General features: G+C 35.5%; 1 protein-coding gene across 2 annotated transcripts in view; it reads right to left on the reverse strand.

Annotated features, from left to right (window-relative positions):
* The window catches only part of DCBLD2 (discoidin, CUB and LCCL domain containing 2), an 81,865-nt gene that overhangs the window by 18,354 nt on the left and 39,530 nt on the right, over window positions 1-23,981 (reverse strand). For both annotated transcript variants that reach the window (XM_036916541.2, XM_036916540.2), the window contains exons 3-9: window positions 15,234-15,371; window positions 7,568-7,619; window positions 5,249-5,321; window positions 4,788-4,921; window positions 3,024-3,064; window positions 1,985-2,200; window positions 1,112-1,236 (exon numbers count right to left, since the gene is read on the reverse strand). In XM_036916541.2, coding sequence (XP_036772436.2) covers window positions 1,112-1,236; window positions 1,985-2,200; window positions 3,024-3,064; window positions 4,788-4,921; window positions 5,249-5,321; window positions 7,568-7,619; window positions 15,234-15,371 — 779 coding nt within the window. The remainder of the gene's footprint in view (window positions 1-1,111; window positions 1,237-1,984; window positions 2,201-3,023; window positions 3,065-4,787; window positions 4,922-5,248; window positions 5,322-7,567; window positions 7,620-15,233; window positions 15,372-23,981) is intronic.

Raw genomic sequence — 23,981 nt, forward strand, 5'->3', positions numbered from 1 at the left:
TAATTCATTGTCATTAGATATTTTTATAATATAAGCATGAATAATTCTTATAATTTCAAAAAATTAACTATATTCCACAAGGATAATAAATATTATACAAACAACTATGGATGTGCTAAGAGTAAAAGTAGTCCAGTATAGGGACATGAAGCAGAAGTAAGGTAGGTATGGAGACAGTTTTGTTATTTGCTTCAGAGGGTTGAGCCTCACCAAAGATGAAGTTCATATGACCTCAAGGAGAAGAGAGATAAGAGGACCTTGAGTAACAGAAGAGTTTAGATTCATGTGAAAGATTACAGAGAACCCCTGGAGTTTTTTGAAGAGACTAAAAAAGTGGTAATTGAAGACATTTTAGCAATATAATAGAGAACTATTAGTACCATATAACTGAAACAAAATTCATGGGAAATTTCCTTGAAAAAATGTGCCCATGAAATCAATTCTAAATGAGAGAAATCTACCTTACTTGGGGACTAGGACTTCCCCCTGGATGATAGGCCAGGAACCTGGGTAAAAATGAGAATCAGCTAGATGAGAGCCACCTCTGCCTACTCTCTACCCTTATCTGCTTTGGAATATTCTAGCATCATCATTTTTGCCAACTAAAACAATTTCACAATTACCATAGAAGTTAAGGAAATTCTTCAGGTAGAAAAAACAAGTTTTCTAAGACAAAAGTTGGTGAGGTGACCTTGAAATGACCTTTCAGGTCTATAATATCCTGTAATTTAATGCCCTTTTGCCTTTAGCTCTTTTGTCCCCCTCACCTACAGAGTAGAAATCTGGGAACACATTAGGCTCTCCATAATTCTATGGGTTAATAAGAAAAGCCTTTTAGAGATAAGAAATTACAAATTCTTTTTTAGAATTTCTTAATAAAGTGCCTAAACAATTGAGTTTAAAATATAGTGGGGGAAAAAAAAAGTCAGGAAGGTACTTACCTGTATTATCATCAAAAGGGACCTAGAACACAGAATTTCCTAATCACAGCTAGAAGAGTAAGGCCAAGAACTAACACTACCTAAAATAACTGGAAGAGAGTAGCTTCTGTGACTTTTGGCAAAGGCCCATTTTTAACAATGATTTAAAAATACCTTGGTAATCATTTTACCTTATCCTGTTCCACACCAGGCTCTCTGTATACAGTCCATCTTTGCCCATCGTCACTGTATAGAATCCTGTAGGCTGACACATAGTAATTGTGCTCCACCATAGTGGAGCCGGTGGTTACAATGCCTGGGGAATGAACAGTTGCTCTCATTAAAGCACAGTCTGATACTCTAAGTTTGTTCAGCATTGAAGCATAAACACCCAAAATACACTGTTTGAATTACTATATCTAAGTGCAAGGTTTATCACAATAGTTAAGTAAATTCTTGGCTTTGTTCCCTCATGGAGACAGAAGGAATTAATAGGTGCACATAAGGAATGGACTATTTTGGCAGTTTATGTCCATATCATTGTACAATGTATCTCATCTCCTGGGTAGGAATGATTTCCTGAGAATGCATAGATTAAAAATGATTATTGGTATTATTTTCAGTACCAAAGCAAAACAAATCTGACAAAATTATCTAAATCCATCCTAAGCAATTATAGACTATATGCTAAGCTGCTTCCAATAATTAATTAAATTTATACTCAGCATATGTAGAAGATTAGCACTTAAATTGGTCTCCTTGAACATAAATTTCTCTTAATAACTGTAAGAGATGGTTACTTCAGATGTCTCAAGATCACTTTACTGAAACACTATCTTAAAAGAATCTCATTACAATGAAAAAGAAAAGCTAGTAAAAGCAAATGCCAACTCCTCTCCTCTGCCATGTTTTATAAAACATCTTCAGTACTATAAACACAGTAAAGAAAACTTAAAACCATACAGTTAAATTTTCAGTGACCTTTCTATGAAAAGCTTAGATGTCACCAGGTTTCCAAATAAAAACAGTATTATAAATCATTCTAGAAAGTTATCTCTCTTAACCTGTTATCTTCTTTTCCTTATTCAGATCTATTTGTAACCACTGATATTCATCAGTGGCAAAAGCAGCCCAAGGCGGCCCAGGTTTCCTCAGCCTGGCCTTTTCAGGTTTCCAGCTATTCTCTTGCCCTGCGTGGTCAGTCCACTCCAGCACCGAGGATGCCGTTATCTGAGGATCAGCAATCACACCAGATTCCATCCCCAGGGTTCCATAACAACCTGAAATGAAGAAGAAAGTGATTTGGTTTCCAGATATAAATTCAAAATCTATATAAACTTGCTCATTGGAAATTTTCCTTTGTATCTTTAATTAACATACACTATGTTAATAATACATTATTATAGAGAAATTTCTAAAGTAGGTGTTTCTTGGGTCTATGTCTTTGTGTCTTGTCAGGAAATGTACAGACATATTTATTCACAAGTAATAACCATCAATTTTAAGAAGATACAGTACCCTCTCCTGGGGACACTGTCCCCAGACCAGTGGGTAACTCACTCCCTTATCTCCTTCAAGTGTTTGCTGAGCTGTCATGTACTCCGTGAGGCCTGCCCTCAGCACACTTAACACTTCAAGCCAGTCCCTCTGCACCACCTATCCTCTTGCCTTGCCTTATTTTTCTATATCACGTATAGTATTATGAGCAGGCCATTATAAACACTAATTTACTTATCCAGTGTTCACTGCCAATCTCACAGTACCAGAGTGTAAGCTCCAGGAAACTTTGGTTTATTCTGCTTACTGTTGTTTCAGCAGCACTAGAACAGTGCCTGACACATTAAAGAGGCATTTAATAAATGTTTCCCAGTGAATGAATCCTACTACTTCAAAAATCACTTTTGTAAGGAAACTTAGTTGCTTATATGATCATTTCCCTAGTAATATAAAACCTCCAATTATTCTGCTACTATAATAAGTATGTATTTTACCTCATAGAGTTATGGTGACAACTAAATAAGAAACTGCAAGAAAACAACAACTGGCATAGTGTCCAAAAAATACACGAATTACAATAAGTTATAAAGTCCATGAGAGTCTTACCACTTGTCTTAAATGTAAAAAGACTTGTAGATAAATGTCCCCTGAAAGAGAGAAAGGTTTTTTGGTGACAATCATATAACATGAGTTCCCCGTATTTTCATCTTGGTACAACTTTTTCTTCTGTTTTTACTTTACTGTATAAAGAACTAAGGATATTCTATGGCTACATATTTTAGACAACTGATGATATTCTTAGCAAAAAAAGTCTCATTTCTAAGCAGAACTTCTGGAAGCATAAACAGTTTTCCCAATAAGTATTTAGTTTCATATATGCATATGAAATACGCAGTTTTCCCAATAAGCATAGTTTCATATATGAGTGTGCAAGTGTTTCCATATAACCTTTAATATATCTTATTTATTTTTCATGAAATAAATTGACTCCTAAAACTTTTCTGTGGCAGTTGTTTCTGGTCAAAGTACATGGGAAGGTATAATTCTTAGACAGTGAGGCTCAAGTTTCCTGGGGCAAATAAACAGAACCAAAGCTAACTACTAGTAAGAGAGATTATATTTGTTACAGGAAATCAGCACAGCTGAGAACAAGTTTCACTGTTACAATGCAGCACTGCATTTGGGTTGCAAAGTAACAGGCAAGATAGGTACAAGGAGACTGGAGGGGTGGGACAAGTGACCAGTTCACTATCTGTCAGGTAAAAGAACTCTAAGGAACTTAAAGGGATAAAATCACCAGTGTATGCTCCTGCCTTTAGCACAGCATGCAAACTATTGTAAGCAGATGCAACCTTTCCTTATTTGTTAAGTATAAAAGAGAAAATTCACGCACAAAAAATCTTTCTTTGGGTAGCACAGGGAAAAGGAATGAAAGGATCTATATAGTATCATATAGAAAAAACTAAAGGAAGGAAGGTAGCTAATTCTATACCAGAGGTGGACAAATGATAGCCCATACATGGGCGTATGGCCAGTGAACCAAGAATGGTTTTGAAGTGGTTAAAAAGTTGTAAATAAGAAAGAAAGAATACGTGACAGGGACATGTGGCCCATAAAAGTCTAACATATTCACTAGCTGGTCCTTTACAGAAGAAGTTGACTGAACCTGCTTTCTACTGCCTAGATATGATCATGTTCTTGTCTTCAGAATGAACACTGGCCTAGGACCTCTGAAGAGAAGCTGGTTTTATTTCTGCTTCAAATGTCTACAGACTGAGCATATCTAAGAGGCAAGATTTACAAAAACTTTTCACAAGTATTACATTTCCATTTAATGTTTCAACTTTTCCCTGCTTTTGATGTGTAGTCTATGTTTAGTAAAACAGCAGAACACTAGTTACCATGAAAATACATTCTTATATAAATATTCTCTTAGGATGAGAGGAGGATTCACAATAATACTACCTCTGATTTATATCTATCAATTTATACTAAAAGTATTTCAATTATCCTCAATCAGTCCTAGGTCACATAGGCTATAAAGAACAGAGCAGTTATGCCTTCTGATCTTTAAATGAAATAAGGATTTGGCCACAAACTTTTAGACTCTTACTCCAGACTTTGTAAACACTCCAAAAAGAAGAAAGAAACAAATCATGCCTCCAAAAGACTATCTTTTTGGTGGTGAACAACTGAAGTAGTACCACCTTGCCTGTGCTCTTTAATACACTCAGACACTGAACACACAAATGTGAGTGGTGACTGCACAAATGTTATTCCTTAGGCACCATTACCAGTGATGTTATTGATGTCTAACTAGTCCCTAGCCCACCCCTGCCCAGCATGATTATCAATAACATATATACTTACACCACAGACGTGACATTGTTAGCCAAAGAACTTTCATAGTACGGGATGCCTTTGCTAATTACAACACTGATTTGGCCGCCCAAAATGTTTGACACTACTCCTGCATGCACACCGGCCAGGCACAGTGGTGAGGACTTGAGGGAGGGAAAAAGAAAAGATTAGTTTTTAATTTTCTTTTGATAATTCATAAACAAGACACACTTCCTCAAGAAATTAGTTGATCTGGGCAGTTTTCTCAATAGACATGGAGTACTTAATTGATCCCATAACATAGATCAGATTTTTAGCAGAAGAAAAAAATAAAACATTACATATCACTAAAAAGAAATAATTCCTAGGGAAAAAAAAATCAAGATAAATAAGATAAAGATATACAACAGATATACATCTACCTATTCTGGAGTTTTTAAAAAATGAAGTCATATCACAACTTTAACACAGTCTATGTTACACAGACTTACATCTCTATATCCATGAGGGATTGTTCCAGATATCTCAGCAAAAGGAAGCAGACAGCCAGCTGGGCAGTACTTACTACAAAATAAAAACAATGTAAATGTTATATAGTGCTGTACCTGATGGAGGAAAAGACCAAAAAAATCACATACCCACTTTTTAGTTCAATGTAAATGCTGTTATTTCACCACCTGAGATGTATCACTTCTATAAAGCTCTTTCAGACTTTCCCTATCCATCCATATACCTGTCTTTACCCATGTATTTGCCAAAGTTGTCTCATATTTTACATACTACTTTGACTATTTTACTTCATAATGAAGGGCAGATGCCTCTCCACTGTAACATCTATTCATCATATTTAATAGCTACATGATATTCTATTTGGTTGATAAACCATAATTTACTTTTATCAACTACTGATGAAATTTAAGTTGACTAAAAAATGTATGGCATGCATGCATTCAATCACTCACCCACTCAGCCACCCACTCAACACATTTATTTGAATGTCTATTATGCTGTCTGTTTAGGGCTTGGCTGTACTGGGTTTACAAAGATCCAACAAACAAATATGGCCCCTGTCCTTACTGGGCTTACATTCCGGTGGTGTAGAAGACATTAAACCAATAATTAATTAAATGAGTAATTAATTAGATTTTGATTCTGCTATGAAAAAAGGCACTCTATGAAATAACTGGAAGGAATCTAACAATAAAACTAATACAAATATTTAGTAAACTTATATGTGCTGGCAGCATTCTAAGTATTTCAGTAATCCTGGTAAGAACCCTATGTGGTGGGTATGTTATTATCCTCACTTTACAGATGAAGACACTGAGGAACTGTGTGAGCAGGTCACACATCTGGTAAGTGGCAGATGGGATCCAGAATCTTCGCTCCTACCCAGGGCTCTGCACTGCCTCAGTCAGCGAACAGGGTCTGAGGAAGTAGGGCCTCAGCAGGGAATGAACGGCAGTCAGTGGAGAGGAATGCACCCCATCAGAGGGAGGAGCATGCTGGGGGCCCACAGCCTTTGTGTGTGCCTGGACATGAGGACGACTAGTACAGGTGGAGTGCTGAGAGCAAAGGTAAGATTAGCGTAAGAGAAGGCTGGAGGGGTGGGCACGGCCACACCGTGCAGAAGCCTTGTGGGCTATGGTGAAGAGTCTGAAATCTATTTCTAAGTAAAAATAAGAAGTTAGTAAAGGATTCTGACAGCTTATATACATAATGTGATTCATACTTTTAAAAAAGATAACTCTGGTTCCTGGGAAGAAGAGACTAAGGAACCGTGAGTGACAGCTGGGACATGGTTAGGCAGAGCAGCAGACATGATGCAGGTGAGACGCGATGGCAGCTTGTGTGTGGGTGGTGACAGTAAAGCCGGAGAGCAGAGGGCACAAGACAGCTGGCCATGAGGCAGGGCTGTGAGCCACACCCTGATGCCAAGGCGCCTCTGATCCCAAGGGTCTCCACAAACACTCAAGGGCACACTGAACCCATCCAGAGCCATTCTTAAAACAAAATTAAGGTTTTTTGGGGAGTGGCAGGAAGCTTGGGGGAGGTTAGTGAGATGGGTCTTAGAAAGTGAGAATGAATTTGCCAAGCAGAGAGGAGTAAAAGGGATTTCAGGCAAAAGTTCTGAGAGCTCAGAGCAGTGCAACTAATCCAAGGCCATTTCAACATGAGTATATAAAATGAAACTGGAAAATGGCCCACAGACTACTTAGGAAGGATCCTGAACACCAGGTTAAGGAACCTATATGACATTTTATTATAATAAAGAGCTACTGAAGATATTAAAGCAGGGAAATGATCAGATATAGATTTTAGCAAGTAACTTGGCAGCAATGTGAATGGCAGAATAAAGCCAGCAACGGTTAAAAATGGGAAATCAGTTTGAAGTTAATCTTAGTCTAGGCAATAAGCAGGGCATAAAGCAGGGAAATAGTAGTAGAAATGCTACTTGGGTAAAAACACTGAAGAATTGTTATGGCCTAAATTGTTTTCTTCCCTTTTTAGAGAAAAGATAAACAGCCCTTCTACCTTTATTAGCAGTGTTGTCAGATTTTGAGAGCAAATAGTTCTACTTTTAAAGTATATTAAAATTATACTTTCATTATGGAGAAGATTTAAATGCTACAATTAAAGCAAAATTTAAACACGGCAACTCAATGGCTTTAAATAAGCTCTAATGCATTGACGTCTTAGAATAATGATTATATGTAGCATCATGTACCTTAATCTTAAGTGTATAAAGAACAAGGATGAAGTGGATGATGAGCAACACTTAAGAAAAACAAAGTCAAATATGGTCATACCTGAACTCAGGTTCCAAAAAACTAGATGCAGTGTCTAAACAAGTAATTAGATCTAGAAAATAAAAAAAAAACAAAAAGTTGATTTAATATATACATTTACTCTTGCTGAAATACCATTTCCAAATCCCCAATCATATTGTTCTAAATTTCAAAATCTCAAGAGCTTTCAAGACAGTACAAACTTTTTACAAATTTGGTTAATCACAACTTCTTTCTGCTTTTCAGTATTTCGGCTTCTGGGGCTATATCTCCCCAGTACTATTTACTACCACATCACCTCCTAGAGTCATGTATCATATATGTTGTAGGCATACAAGTAAGTATAACTTACAGTTTTAAAATGACTTCCATAAAATACAGCTCCTGAAACAAAGAAACTATTTCTTATATGACTAAAAAGGATCCTTTGTTACACACAAAGAAAACAATGACAAATGACAAGATGAGTTAACTCTGTGGCTCTAAATAACTGCTACTCAAATCTGGTCCATGGACAGGACCAGCAGCATCAGCCATCTTCCAGGAACTTACTAGATATTCAAATTCTTGAACAGCTTCCAGACTCACAGGATCTCTGGGAGTGGGGCCCAAAGATCTATTTCAACAAGTCCTCCAGGTAATTCTTAATCACACTAAAGTTGTAGAAGCACTGCTCTAAATTTTAAGACAGAACTTTAAAATTTTAATAGCTTCTATCTAGAAATCAACAAATCTGAATAAGAGCAAACTGCCTAATTAAGACCTAGTGCATGGGCTGTAAAAGGAGGCTTTGGTTCCAACATTCCAACGGCTTCCTTCTGCTCTCGGTACAGAAGACAAAGTCCTCCACACGGCCCACAGAGACTTGCAGTGCTTAGTCCTGCCTCAAGTCTCGTCTTGACTTCTTGTCATTCTACCACTCACATCATCTTTTGGTTCCCCCAGCACACACTGCTCTCTTGGCCTGAAGGCTTTTCCACTATCCCTCAGCCTAGATGACTTCTAAGAACTCAGCTTAACTGTTACTTCCTCACAGAAGCTGTCCCTGACCTTCCCAAGTCAAGCACCCTTAGCACGTAGTAGGCACTTAAGTGTTTTTTGTTTTATTGAACATTAAAAATATTATAATGTTTAGTGTTATAACATTAAACATTGTGAAAACATTTATAATACTATTTATATTATTATGACTCTCATGTGTCCTCATAGTCCCATGTGTTATCTAAGAACAATCTGTTGATTCAATTATGAAGTTATAAGCAAAATCACATTATGATGCTTTATCTATGGACAGACACTGAAGCGGCTAGTCCTCACCTTTGTATCACCAGCAACAACGACAGCATATGGCTTAACAGGAGACTTTCAATCAACGTTTACTGAATAAACGGATGAATAAAAGTTCCTGATTGTTAGCATTTTGGCTAAGTCCCATCATGTACTAACCCACAAGGAGGAAAACCTGGAAGATGGCCCTAAGGTGATCACAAAGGTGAGTGAGTTCACATACAAATGCTTGGCCAAACAACTATGTTGGGGGTAACACCCTAATGGAGATAATACCTCGTATGCTGCCTAGCACACTGGTGGCACAAAAATATTTGTTAAATTAAAGGTCATCACAACAGCAAGCACAGGATAATTGATTATCCTATTTTACAATTCTGAAGAACTGTGTTTATTATCCAAATGAAATGTGTTTTGAAAGAACTAGAGCATAATGACTGTTATACCAACAGGAAAGTGTTATTTTGAGAGGAATTATATGGATTAATATTTATATACTATAGGCACTTGAATGATGATTAAGTTAAATCTGTGTTCCCAGTGTTTAAGAGCAAACATGCCTGGATAAGGGTTCATGACTACCTTGCTGACTAACTGGGAAAAGTAGACAAACTGAATTACCTGTACTCTAGTTATTCCTGGCAGTCTTTACACAGCATCAATCAGATGGGATTTTTCTACTTTCCTGCTCCACCAAGACAGTTTCCAACTTCTAAGATTAGGAATTGAACTTCTAAGATTAATAGCCTGAGATGAAAAGGTACCTGTGTGGTCCAACATGACATTCAAGTCATTAGATTGCTGCCAGCTGGCCCCATTACCTCAGGCCACATGCCAGAATGCTGGTCAACGATGAATATACTTGATCAGAATAGGACTTTATTCATGCCGTGCTGAAACTCCAGTGTATACCATGCAAATGCGTGCAACTCATTTGACCTTACTCTCAAATTCCAGGGGCTCAAAGGGCTCCCAGGAGGAAAATAAGAATTCAAAATGGACAGCTGCAAGGACAGCCAAGGCTGAAGACAGAAAGAAAGCCATAATTACAGACTCTGACCTTTACAAATCCACAGCAGAAAGAAAACACCAATTAAGCAGGGAATTAAGAAGTTACAAAATGAGTCTTTCTTGAAAGCTTTTTCCAACTAAACAGCCTTCCAGAAAACCACTACTACTACAAGACTCTCAGCTAATAAGAACACAGCCCAGCAAAATGAATGCAGCTCAAAGGAAACCACCTGCCTGAGATTTCTGATAGCATTGTATGGGAAGTGTCGTAACAAATGGAATAGAACTAAGAGTCCAGAAATAAATCCTCAAAGCTATAGTTAGTTGATTTTGACAAGGGAGCCAAGACAATCAGTGGGGTGAAGAACATGTTGCCTTTTTAACAAATGTTGCTAGGACGACGGGAAATCCACATTTAAAAGAATGAAACTGGATGGATCCCTCCACCTCAGATCATAGATAAAACTTAACTCAAAGTGCATCTAAACTTGAGAACTAAAACAATAAAACTTTTAGAAAAAAAATATAGGTGTAAATCTTGACCCTAGATTAAGCATGGATTCTTAGATGTAACCACATAAAAATACACAAACTGAGTGTCACCAAAATTAAAAACTCACATGCTTTAAACGATGCTATCATGAAAAAGAAAGATAACTCACAGAATGGAAGAAAATGTTTGCCAATCACACAACTGATAAGGATCTAGTATCCAGAGTACAGAGAATAATTAAAACTTGACACTAAAAAGACAACCCAATTTAAAAATGAGCAAGGCTATGAATAGACATTTCTCCAAAAAAGAATTATGAATGGTCAATAAGCATATGAAAAGATGCTCAACATCATTAGCTATCAGGAAAATGTAAATCAAATCACAATGAGATACCACTTTATACCTACTAGGATGGTGAGAATCAAAAGGACAGATAATAACAAGAGCTGACCAGGATTTAGAGAAACTGAAACTAACACATTTATAGTGGGACTGTAAAATGGTACAGCTGCTTTGGAAAATGGCCTGACAGTTCCTTAAAAGGGTAAACACAGAGGTACCATATGACCCACCAATTCCACCACTAGGTATATACCCAAGAAATTGAAAACATATTTTTGCACAAGTGTTCACATGTGAATGGATAAACATGATGTGAAAAAAAGTGATATCTATTGATATCATTCAGTCATAAAAAAAGCAAAGAAGTTTTTATATATATGCTAAAACATGAACTTTGAAAACATGCTAAATGAAAGAAGCCAGTCACAAAAGACCACACTATATGATTCCATTTACATGAAATGTCCAGAACAGGTAAATCTATACAGAAAAAACTGTACTAGAACTGGAGGGGGAAAAAGGGCAGGGAATGGTGAGTGATTGCTACTGACTATGGGGTTTCTTTTGGGGTGATGAAAATGTTCTACAGTTGACTGTGAGGATGACCGCACAACTCTGAATATACTGAAAATTCATGAATTGTATATTTTAGGTAGGTGAATTATATGGTATGTGAACTATATCTCAATAGAGCTATTATAAAAATGAAAAAGCTATCAGAAAAGAACTAACAATTTCCTTTTATATACAGTACATCTGCATTGATGAGATAAGCCTTGTAAAAGACACAGGAGTGGCAGTTAACACCATTTAGTCAATTTTTCATTCATTCATTCAATAAATATTTAATAAGCATGTGTTATGACCAGGTTTGTTCTAGGCACTAGAGAGTGAGCAAATAACAATCAGACAAATATCCCCACATACAGAAAGGGTACCTCCTGTGGAGTTTAAGAGAAAATAGACCATATGAGTAAGAAAAAGATACAATGTGTTTAGTGAACGAAAATGTTAGAAAAATACAGAAAGGAAGACACTTAGGAAAAGTTAAGGGGTTGCAATTTTAAGTAGTGTGGTCAGGATAGGCCTTACTGCGAAGGTGGCATTTGAATAAAACCCTAAAATAGGTGAGGGAATGACCTATGAGGTAAATGGATAACTGAGGATAGGCAGAGGGAATCGCAAGCGCCCTCAGGAGGGAGCATCCCCAAGCAAGCTAGAGGCCAAGGCAAATAAGGGGAAGTAAGAGATGAAGTCAGACAAGTAATGAAAAGCCATATATATCCTAGAGGGTTTCAGAGTAAGGACATTGGGCAGAGTGAGATGGGACCTTCATTTTAATAGGATCATCCTGACCACTGGGTTGAGAGTAGTTTGCAGGTGAGAAAGGGCAGAAACAAAGGTCAGCAAGGAATCTCTTGCCATAATGTTATAAGTGTTGAAGGTAACGAACTAGATTGGCAGTAATGGATGTGTTGAGATGTGGTCAGAGATTCTGATGTATGTTTATATATATATCCTGAGAAGTAGCTAAAGGATGTGAAGTGTGAGAGAGAGTCAAAGATAACGCTAAGCTTTCTGGCCTGAGCAAATTAAAAGATGAGCTTAGGAGATGGATAATAATAATAATACTGAATTTATTAGCAATAAATTCATCTCAATTATCATTTTAGATCCACTAGGACATATCCTATAATATCAGAAAACCAGTGAAAGTTCAAAGTGCAGGGCAGTAAATAATTCATGCTATTCTTACCTAAGAGCTTCTGCATGGGATTTTTTTTCTGTAATTTTAATCAGAAATTTTATACAAAAGAATATTTAAAACATATACATTACTACACAGAACACCAAACATGATATACTTCATTTGGGGGATTCGGACAATGGAGTGGCCGCAGTAGTCAGCAGAAGAGCCCCAGGGGCTCTGCTAAGGCAGACCGGCATTCTACTGTCTCCCTTGTGTGACCCAAAGCACAGCTGGCATCCACGGTGCAGAGTCTCCACTAGTCTTAGCAACAGAGTCTAACCCAAGTGAGGGTAGTCATAAGCCCTATAAAGAGAGCTTTCCTAGTGTCTGCCTTCCTTAGCCCTAGGAGGCTTTCGAGGAGGCAGACCTCAGGGGGGGTTCTGAAGGCAGGATAATGTGATTGTGAGGAAGGGCATGAGAAAATACAAAGGCAAGCCAGTAATGAACAGCTGGATGAAAGATTTCAGGGTTTTCTTAATGAAGGCACCAACAGAAGATTTTCTATGACAGCTCCAAACTTAGTTAGTGACATTACTATCACCCATAACTGATATTCCAGACATCGGTTTTGTTTTGTTTTTTAATTTAAGGATAGTCTAAAAATTTTCCAATACATAATAACTGCATAGGCTGGGGAACTTTATAATTGTTCCATGATATATTTATTTAGACATGACAATAATGTTAACTCATACATAAATAACATCATGAAAATACAGTATTTTGTAAGTTCACAAATCAACTAAAAAATATACAATATTGGCTATTTTAGGGATACTTTTGTTTGACAGCACTGGCTGTTTCTGAGATTGCTGGTAGGAAATGGATTTAGATTTTACCCCAATTAATACTCAGTTTCGTGTTCTGGAATGAACACAGTGTTAGTACTTATCATTTGCAGTGTTAGTACCCATCACTCGCAGCAGTATAACACCAACTATATTAACTACAGGGTATAATTTCTGTCTAGTTGAAGCCATTGATTTCTAAAGAAAAGGTAGTCTGAATGCCTGTATTTACTCTAACTCAAGAAAGCATTAAGAAGGCACTATATTAAGTAATACAATTACTGTTTTTATTTATCAGAAAAGAGAAAAATATATGAGGAAGCAAGACCACGAATACTTTCTCCTTGATTTGCTCTAAAATTCTTTAAATGGCAAATTTCCCAGAGCTTGAATAAACATGAAGTCTTGCTTCTGTATTTCACACTTGTCAGCAACGCTGCACTGTAGGTGTGTAGACAGCTCCATTGTTGGAGTGGTAGAGGACATGGGCCAAGGCTCATCTTGTTGCCAAGTGTTCCTGTCAATATTATTTTGTGCAACCTTGAATGCAATTCCCTCTTTCCATGACAGAAGGTTGGCACTAATTTGTACCATCTCCAATTTAGCAAAGGGAATTTACATATGTAATAGTGCATAATTTATTGTGATTTAGAGTCAACTAACATTTTCTAAGTGTCAGATACTATATGAAGTATTTTACATCTTACTTCCTTTCACAAACTGAGAGTAGAGACTAAATCTTAGGTCTCTTTTAGAAATATTACAATGCCATCAATGGAAGCTGAGTTCACATTAGGAACTCAAAAAAACTGTCTCAGATGAAAACAGTCAGTGCTTCCAAAATGACGGCTCAGTTGCGTAAGCAATAAGTTATGTAGTCAGAGAGGCTATATGCTACATACAGATAAATCAAACGCTCTCCACACCTAAATTCCTATATGCTGAAAAATGAATATTACATATTAAAATATATGATATTTTAAACTATAAAAGATTAAAATATTAACAATAATAAGACATTAAAATTCTTTTGTGATCTACATAGTATCTAGAACACTACTAAACACATTAGAAAGAGCAGCAGGGAAAGAATATAACCACTAAATAACACAAGACAGTACATAAACATACCTTGTCCCTTCACAGCATTTCTAACTTACTAAGAAAAATGAAACACATAGGAAACACTAAAATCACTAAGGTGCTGCTCTTCAGATTATCTGCCAACTTGGAATAAATTCCTCAGTCATTCCTGGCAATCAACATTCTCACACCTAGGAGGTTCTTAACAATTTCCTCATTTATATAATACAAAGTCATGCTAGTTATTAATTTTAAATGATTGTTTTGATATAGCTTTGTAACAGTAACACTTCTTAAAACTTTCTCACCACAGTACCCCTAGGAGCAGAGTAGAATGAATGAATACATGCCAGAGGAGCCAAAACTCATGAGAGATTTCATTCAAGTCCTGCATTTTATTTTAGAGATTCAAGTAAATTTTGCTTTATAGTCCACTTTTTTTTCCTTGATTTTACTTTTTCCTGTTTCAGATTCTAAACATTAGCAATCTAGAAAATATCTCATTTATTTTGTACTGTTTCAGATGGCACCCCCCACCAGGGTACTCCTGGTGGTAAGATACTCTATTCTTTGGGAAGAATGCCAAGATGGTCTTTAACACAGTACCATGAAATGCTAAACAACTGGTACACTAATATGATACATTTTAATAACTGACAGATTTTTTGAAGTTATTATGATGTGCACCAATCTCATAAAGTGAAAAATCCGTATTTCCTCTACTAAGAAAAGAAGTATATGGACTTTATGTAAAAATTAATACACTTTCAATTTTTGGAATTCTGAAACTGATCTAATTTTGTCAAGTTCATGTGTTATTAACAGTCTTTCTACTCAATTCTAATCTTAGATAACAGGTACTCAAAGAAAATTCCATTTTTGTTTTAGAAATTGTAAAATGTGGAAGTCATAGAATAAAGTGAAAATTACCTTGTTTATTTATAATCGAGTATGAGGCCAAAAATCCTCGTCCAGAAACATGGATTCCACTCATGAACAGGACTGTTATTTCATTGCTTTTTGATTCGATTGAATGGTTCATCTGCAACCCCAGACCACAGTATTTGCCTAGGAATGAAAAAAAACATTTCTGATGTGACTCTCATGAAGTCTATAATATTAACAATGTAACTAACAGAATCAGAATAATATGCCAAACTTGGAATTAAGTTACTAAAAGTAACAAAAATGTTTAAGGATGAAAAAGTACATTACTCTGAAGAAAAAAAGATAAATGCCCAGTAATAACTATTCAAATGATTCAAAAGAAAAAACTGTACAGGCATTACTGACCTTATGCAGATTCAATTTCCTATGAAAGACATGTATAATCCTTAAAATAGCAACAAGGAATTTTTTAAAAATTATAGCATTTCATGCAGGCAGGTGGCTTATAAATGAATCAACAGTCAGTAGTATTCTTAATATGTTCCCCACAGGGTGCTCCTAAATTCCTGGGCCCACAACACACCTCAAAACTTTTTCAGTATGTCTTTGATTTTTCTTCCAAGGATTGTTGGATTACTGGTCAGTCCCTTTAGGTGAACATGTCCAGTCCTACGGCTTTACCTATGATCTGACAATTCACATTTACACCTCAACCCAAGGTCTTTTCCTTGAACTTCAGATGCATATATCTAACCACCTACATAACTTTTATCACTTAATGTCTAATAGACATGTAAAAAAGTAACCTACCCTCAGCACAGGTCTGTTTAATAAGATAAAAGGGAAGAAAAAGCTTTATAACAAAATATCCACCAGTAACTAATGAAAGTGAGTTTTTGTATGTTCTTGATAACTTGTCCCACAAATCCTGAGTAAGGAGTTCCAAAAATGTTTTAAGCTGCAGCAGCATCACTGAGTAAGAGTAATGTGTACTTCTAATGACACTGTTTTCAAGAACTACAACTGAAAGGAATCAACAACAAAAATAAACCCACCAGAACGAGTGATGGAGCTTTGCAAGGTCACAGGATCAATAAACAAAAATCAATTCTATTTTCATATATCAGTGACAACAATATGAAATGAAATTTTTAAAACTTCATTCATTATAGCATCAAAAAAGATTAGGGATAAATTTTAAAAAAGAAATTCAGAACCAGTGCACTAAAAAATAAAAAAGAAACTGTTGAGAAAAGCAAAGAACTAAATAAATCAGGAGACATACCAAGTTCATTGACTGAAAGACTCAATACTGTTAAGATGTCAGTTTTCCCCAAATTGATCTACTGATTCAATGCAATCCCTATCAAAATCCTGGTGGATTTTTTTTCTTCTATAGAAGTGAAAAAATTGAGGCTAAAATGTATATGTATATGCAAAGAACACAGAGCAGCCAAAGTAATTTTAATAAGAAGACAGCTGAAAGACTTATATTACCTAGTTTTAAACTTACTATAAAACTACAGTAATCAAAACAGTAAGGTATCATTGTAAGGACAAATATCCACAGTTATCTCAATGGAGCAGATAGGGTCCAGAAATAAACTTACATATTGGGTCGAATGATTTCTGTCACGTGTTAAGGTAACTCAATAGGGAAAGGATAGTTCTGTCAACAAATTACTAAACCAGCTGGTTATCAATATGTAAAACCAAGATGAACTTATAACTTTACTTTACAATATATTTAAAAAATTAAGTCAAAATAGATCATAGACCTAACTGTAAAAGCTAAACTTATAAATTCTTGCAAGAAAACATAGGAGAAATCTTTGTGACTTTTGGTTAGGCAAAGATTTCCTGGATTTCACACCCAAAGTATAATCCATTAAAAGAATGGATCATTTGAATTTTGTCACTAGAATGATTGTAATAAGAAAGCTGGCAATACCAAGTATTGGTGAAGATGTGGAGAAATCAGAACCTTCATACACTAATAGAACTGCAAAACAGCACAGCATTTTTGAAAAACAATTAAGTACTAGTTTCTAAAAATGTTAAATATAAACATACACATATCATACAACCCAACAATTCCACTTCTAGCTATCTATCCAATAGAAAAGAAACCATATGTCCACAAAAAGACTGCTAATGGTCACAGCACCATTTCTCATATTTGCACAAAACAAAAACAATCTAATTGTTCATCAACTAATTAATGGATAAACAAAATATGGTTTATAGCCATACAAAAGAATACTATTCACCAATAAACAGGAACAGACTACTGATACATGTAACAGCATGGATGGATCTCAAAAACATTATACTTTATAAATAGAAGAAGCCATTTATGATAATTCTAAAAAAGGCTAAAAATAAAAAATAGAGACAGAAAGATCAGTGGCTGACTGGGAGACAGTTGGAGGGGTGAAGTTGAAACTTACTTCAAATAGGCAGAAGGGAACTTTACAGTATAATGGAGATTTCTAAACCTGGATTTTAGTGATGTTTGCATAGCTATATAAATCTACTAAAACTCATTAAAATATAAAATTTTATATAGATGAATTTTGTGATATGTAAATTATACCCTAATAAAGCTTTTAAAAGAAAAACATACACTGAAACAATTTTTATAGTGAAAAATCATCAGGTGTTCTGGACAAATCAAAAACAGGTCACAGGAATCAGACACAGCAGAAAGACACCTTCAGAGATCAATTCCAAGCCCCTCTGACAGCTGAAAAAACTGTTGTCAGCTAAACCAAGAATCTTCAACTTCTGAAATGTTCAATGCTATCCTTAAGATACTATATATGGTGATTTTCTTCCAAGATACAATTCTCCAAACCATTATAATTTCTCAATTATTAAAAAAAAAATCATATGCATGTGATAATTCTACAAAAAATTTTAGAATAAGCAGAGACACTAGTTTGCTCTGAGGATAATTTCAGGCCTACATATGAATGCAGTAACACAGCAGAGATAAAAATTATATTTTATTCTATATATCACTGTATTTTAGATAATTTTTCCCCTCAACTTGGGAAGGTGTATTGTTTGATTTTTCTGTTCTGTAGTCAGATTGGCCTGACAGAAAGTCCCTCAAGTCAATTTTTTCCTCCTGAGGCACAGAAAACATAGCTGTCACGTCCTGCAGAGACTTACATTCATAATCTTATTGTAACTGGTTTGAAAGTGTCAGCATGATGCCTTGGTCATTTTAAGGAACTTTTAGGAAAAGCTTGCAAACAAAGAAACAACAGCCAAAAAATTAATCTAAAACAAGGAAGGTACTACATTTATAGTGAAAAGAAAAAAGATCTCAATTTGAAAGCAAAGAACATTCAGTCTACAACTTCTCAATTTTAAGCATTTAATAAATAAATAGCAAACAGCAATGTGTACATGTGTGCATACATGTCTTAGATACTATGGTGTTCAATACAAAATATATGTCTTGCTCATCCTTTCTTTAAAAACACCTACTGTGCAAAAGACATCTTTAAATTTCTAAATATGAAATGCAATTTAAATATACTTATTAATATTTTTAACACTCAAACAAAATAACTCACAACCAAAGAACCCTACAATGGTTATTACTGGAATATATAAGAGACAGATGATTAAATATTCAGACTTGTTTTTAATACTAAATAACTCAGAAATAGTCTAATAGGACAAATATTAAATATCTTATTTTTGAACACTAAATACTTAAAAATAACAATCTAATATTAAAATAGTAATATGTTAAATATTATATTTTTGAATGCTAAATACTTAAAAATAACAACCTAATATTAAAAACAGACTAATGCATATGTTAATCCATATATTATACCAAATACTAAAAATACTGGAAACTACATAATTTGTTCTCAAAGCTAAATGTGTTCAGGGCTAGTGCCCATCACAGTAAATCTTAAGGACAAATTGTAATAGGTAAAGACAGGCAAGAGAAATTATACCAACTAGAATTTTTGCATTAGCCAAGTTAGTTCAATCTTGTAAAAGTAAACAGCTTTATCTGGGCTTATGAGCACTAGCTGTTGTTTGCCATTTAAGGATCTATGTATGTACAATTTTATCACAGGGCTGATTAAAGTTCCCAGCATGAATAATGACTTTTCAGATTTTCAGGTACAAAATGATCTTATTTAAAGAATATGCTCATGTCATACATCGATACAAAGGTGTCTTTACTTTATAAAAATGTTTTCATGTATACTAATTCTAGGGAATTCCAAATTATTTGACCTAAAGTGCTCTAAGGAAATAAATAATTGACTAAAATACCTTCTTGAAGTGAAAATATTTTAAAAAGCTGCTTCAACCCTTTTAATATGGAATCAAAGAACTACTTTATATTATTAGCACTGCAGATGTGGCTCTTGTTTATTTATTTGGAGCTATCTTGTCCTCTGCAATGTTAATAAATTCAATCTGTCATAGAAACAGTTTAAAAAAAAATCAGTCTTGTTCTGTGAAACTCAAAAGGAAGTGTGAGTTATCTCAATTTTAAAAAGCAGAAAAAAGAAAACACAATAGCTGACCCTGTAGTTGCTTACGTGAGTTTACTGTGTACCAGATAAACCACTGCCCTCACCTCTCACTCTCAGTCAAAAGGACTGTCCCTCTCCAACTTGGCTCGCCTTTGATTACAGGTTTTACCCATTATACAAATAACACAAGCACTTGGGAAGATACTCTTGGAAAAGAAGAAAATTCATCCTTACTCTAGGCAGGTACATAGAGGTGTTCAACATCACTAGTCATTAGGGAAATGCAAATGAAACCACAATGAGCTATCACCTCACACCTGTTAAAATGGCCATCATCAAAAAGACAAGTGATAACATATGCTGGCATGGACATGGAGAAAAAGGAACCGCTGTGCACTATTGTGGCGATTGTAAATCCGTAGACATTATAAAAAACAGTATGGAGGATCCTGAAAAATTTTAAATAAAATTGCTACCACATGATCCAGCAACTCCATGTCTAGGAGTATATTCAAAAGAAAAGAAAACTTGAAAAATACTCCCATGTTCACAGTAGCATTATTTATAATAGCAAATACAAGGAAACAAGCTAACTGTGCATTGATGGATGAATGGATAAAGTTGTGAGATATATGTGTGTACACACACACACACACACTGGAATATTATTCAGCCAGAAAAATTATGAGGAAATCCTACCATTTGCAACATGTATGGATGAACCTTGAAGGCATTATGCTAAGTGAAATAAGTCAAAGAAAGATAAACACTGTATGATCAAACTTATGTGTGGAATCTTAAAAAAAAACATCTCATAGACAAGAGAGATCAGACATGTGGTTACCAGAGGCAGAGGATGGGAAGAGGGAAATGGAGGAAGGTGGTCAAAATGTAAACTTCTAGTTATAAATAAATAGTAGGGAAGTAATGTACAACATAATGACTATATTAACACTGCTGTATCATACATAGGAAAGATGTTAAGAGAAAAAATCCTAAGAATTCTCATCAAAAGGACGAAACTATTTTCTTCTTTTCTTTTTATCATGTGTGTGTGTGTGTGTGTGTGTGTGTGTATCACTATTTGAACGGCCAGAATCCAACATCAAATGCTGGTGAAAATGTAAAGCCACAGGAATTTTCTTTCATTGCTGGTGGGAAAACAAATGGTACAGTCACTTTGGAAGATAATTTGGTGATTTCTTACAAAACTACAAAGTTGTACCATATAATCCAGCAATCATACTCCTAGGCATTTACCCAAAGAAGCTAAAAATTTCTGTTCACACAAAAGCCTGCACACAGATGTTTACAGAGGCTTTATGCATTAACAGCCAAACTCGTAAGCAACCAAGATGTCCTTTTTAGGTGAGTGGATAAAGTGTGTATAGCCAGACAATGGAATATTATTCAATATTAAAAGGATATAAGTTATCAAGTCATAAAAAGACATGTAGGAATTTTAAATGTATATTACTAAGTAAAGAAAGTCAATCTGAAAAGGCTACATATTGTTTGATTCCAACTATATGGCATTCTGGAAAAGTAAAAGTATGGAAACAGTGAAAATATCAGTGGTTGCGAGGTGTTGAGGGAGAGGAAAGAGTAGGCAGAGAACAGAGGACTTTTAGTGCAGTGGGAATGCTCTGTGTGATGCCACAATGATGGACACATATCCTTAAACATTTTTTCAAACCCAAAGAATGTGCAACAGCAAAAAATAAACAAAGAAACAAATAAATAAATAAATCATTAGCCATCAAGGAAATGCAAATCAAACCCACAATGAAATCCATTTCACACTCACTAAAATCAAATGGCTGGCTAGAATAAAAAAGAGATAATAACAAGTATAGACAAGGATGAGGAAAAAATGAAAGCCTTATACATTGCTGGTAAATGATACAGTAAGTAGCTAAAAAGTAAAAACAATCTAGCCAGCATCTTGGGATTCCTAAAATAAACTGGCATGGAAAGGTGGTGATAAATCTGAAATGGGATCTTTTGGAAACAAGATCTACCTTGTGAGAATTGAGATGATCAACCTACCCAGAGTCTGTTGAAAAAAAGAAATGCTTACTTTTTGAGATAAGGAAGGGCTGTAACGTTCAATGGGAAGAGATGCAAGACATAAGTGGGTCATCTATGTGGAAGCCTGGATGCTGGAAGGGTTTGGGTGCAGGGTTGTCAGTACTATGGGAATCTTAAAACAGAAGAAGAGGAAAAAATGGAGCCGGCCTCGGAGGAGAAAGTGGCTCTATGAAAGCTCCAAAGGAAATGGAGGTAAGGGGCCTAGGAAAATGTGGTAGGGGCCAGAAAAAATAACCTCTTTTTAAAAATTCTATCCAAATGGATAACTCATAGCTGATTTTTTCATATTTTAGATAATGCTGCAAAAGATCTGTTCACACATACAGCTTTTATTCCCATATTTAAAATGATTATTGAGGCCAGACCTTTTAAATGGAATTAAGGGGTCAAGCTGCTTTCCTAAAGAGTTATACTAATTTACATTACATTACTACCATCAATATAGGGTAAGTGTTTAATTCAAGGTATCCATTTTCTTTCCCTGTTCGTAAGTGCTTTTCAAAAACCTATAAACAAAAATTAAGAATATAAAGAGAAAATTTAAAAATAATCATTCTTATATAATCCTATTACAGAGATTACTAATAATACTTTGCAGGGTACATCTCTATGGCCTCAGCTCTCTCCACCTGTTAAATTAAAATAATAGCATTTATCTCATAGGGTTAGAGTCATCATTAAATGAACATAAATGTATGTATATACACATATGTGCAGCTTTCTGTTGTTTATTCAGTCAGTCATGCGCTCTCAGACTTCAACATAAAGTACTACTAAACTACTGTCTTTCCAGTAGTATTAGAGATAAAAAAAACTGGTAATTTCTTATTTTTGTAATTGTGAAGCTGAATTTTTCCAATGTCTGTTTACTTCTAAAATCCCCTCTAGTACATAATCTTTTTATGCTTCTAATTTCTTACCAGAACCCCAGCCTTTAAAAAAATTTTAAACTATTTATTTATTACATAAATAGCAAGGGGGAGTCCTTCTTGGGTGGGCCTGACATAAACAAGTAGGCCCTTTAAAACAGGGTATTTTCTCCAGTTAGCTGCAGAACTGGAAATTAGACAGATACATTCCATCTGGGCCGAAAGGAAGCAAACATCTTACCTTATCACTCCAGGTAGCCTGTAGAAACTGAACACAGTCCCTGGCCAATAGGTAGTGGGAAAACAGGGACCCCAGTTATACAACAGCAAGTAAGTGAAATTGTACCAATAACCAGTGAGCCTGGAAGAGAATCCTCAGCGCCAGAAGAGAACTGTATACCCAGCTGATACCTTGATTTCAGCCAGGTCTGATTCAGCAAGACCGTGAGCAGAAAATTCAGCCACACCATGGCCAGACTTCTGATTCACAGAAACAGATTACAAATTGTGTTGTTTAAAGCTGAGTTTGTAGCAGTACTATGAAACAACAGAAAAATATACCAGAAATTGACTTCGGTATACAGTTAGAACACCCTGCTTTTGGATGATCAAGTCTGAGAGAAAGTGTACAAGATGAAATCTATGGCTCAGGGCCTGAATCAACCAATAGGTGCATTTTACTTGTCCTTTTGGCCCATACAGCTTTGGGTCCATCCTATTTCAAAAATGTTTGAATTTACTGCCAAGATTTTAAAATTCTGGAAGCTTCATATAAATTATGAATTCCTGACTTTTCCTGAAAAATCACAAGGGGAAAAAATGAGAGGAAACCTGGGCTAGTTTTCTAAATAGTTGTACCTAAGTAATGAAAGAGGAAGTCATACTCCAGTGGTCTCCATCACTCCCTAAGGACCCCAGTCCTGAAACTCAATTATCATTTATCATCATGGCAATGCTGTTATCATACCCAGGTATGTTATCCTACCTAGTCTATTTTGCTCATTGATTTTACCTGTCTAGTCCCTGCTGGCAGTGAGTTTGTAGGCACTTGCAGAGAGCTTAGAGATCTTAGGTTTACCATGCCTCTTCCAATGTCCCTATCAACCACGTTTCCAGTAGGTGATGAACAGCAACTCTGGATGGTGTTAAATGAAAATGTTCTGTATTCAAAAAAAAAGGAGAGTTCCATCTAATTTCACATAAACTAGATGCGGAGTTAACTACTGTCATGATCCAAAGAAGACCTACAGATGGCCCATGGGCACATGAAAAGACACTCCACATCACTAATCACCATGGAAAGTCAAACCAAA

Source organism: Manis pentadactyla, chromosome 1 (genome assembly GCF_030020395.1).
Source record: "Manis pentadactyla isolate mManPen7 chromosome 1, mManPen7.hap1, whole genome shotgun sequence".
Taxonomy (NCBI): domain Eukaryota; kingdom Metazoa; phylum Chordata; class Mammalia; order Pholidota; family Manidae; genus Manis; species Manis pentadactyla.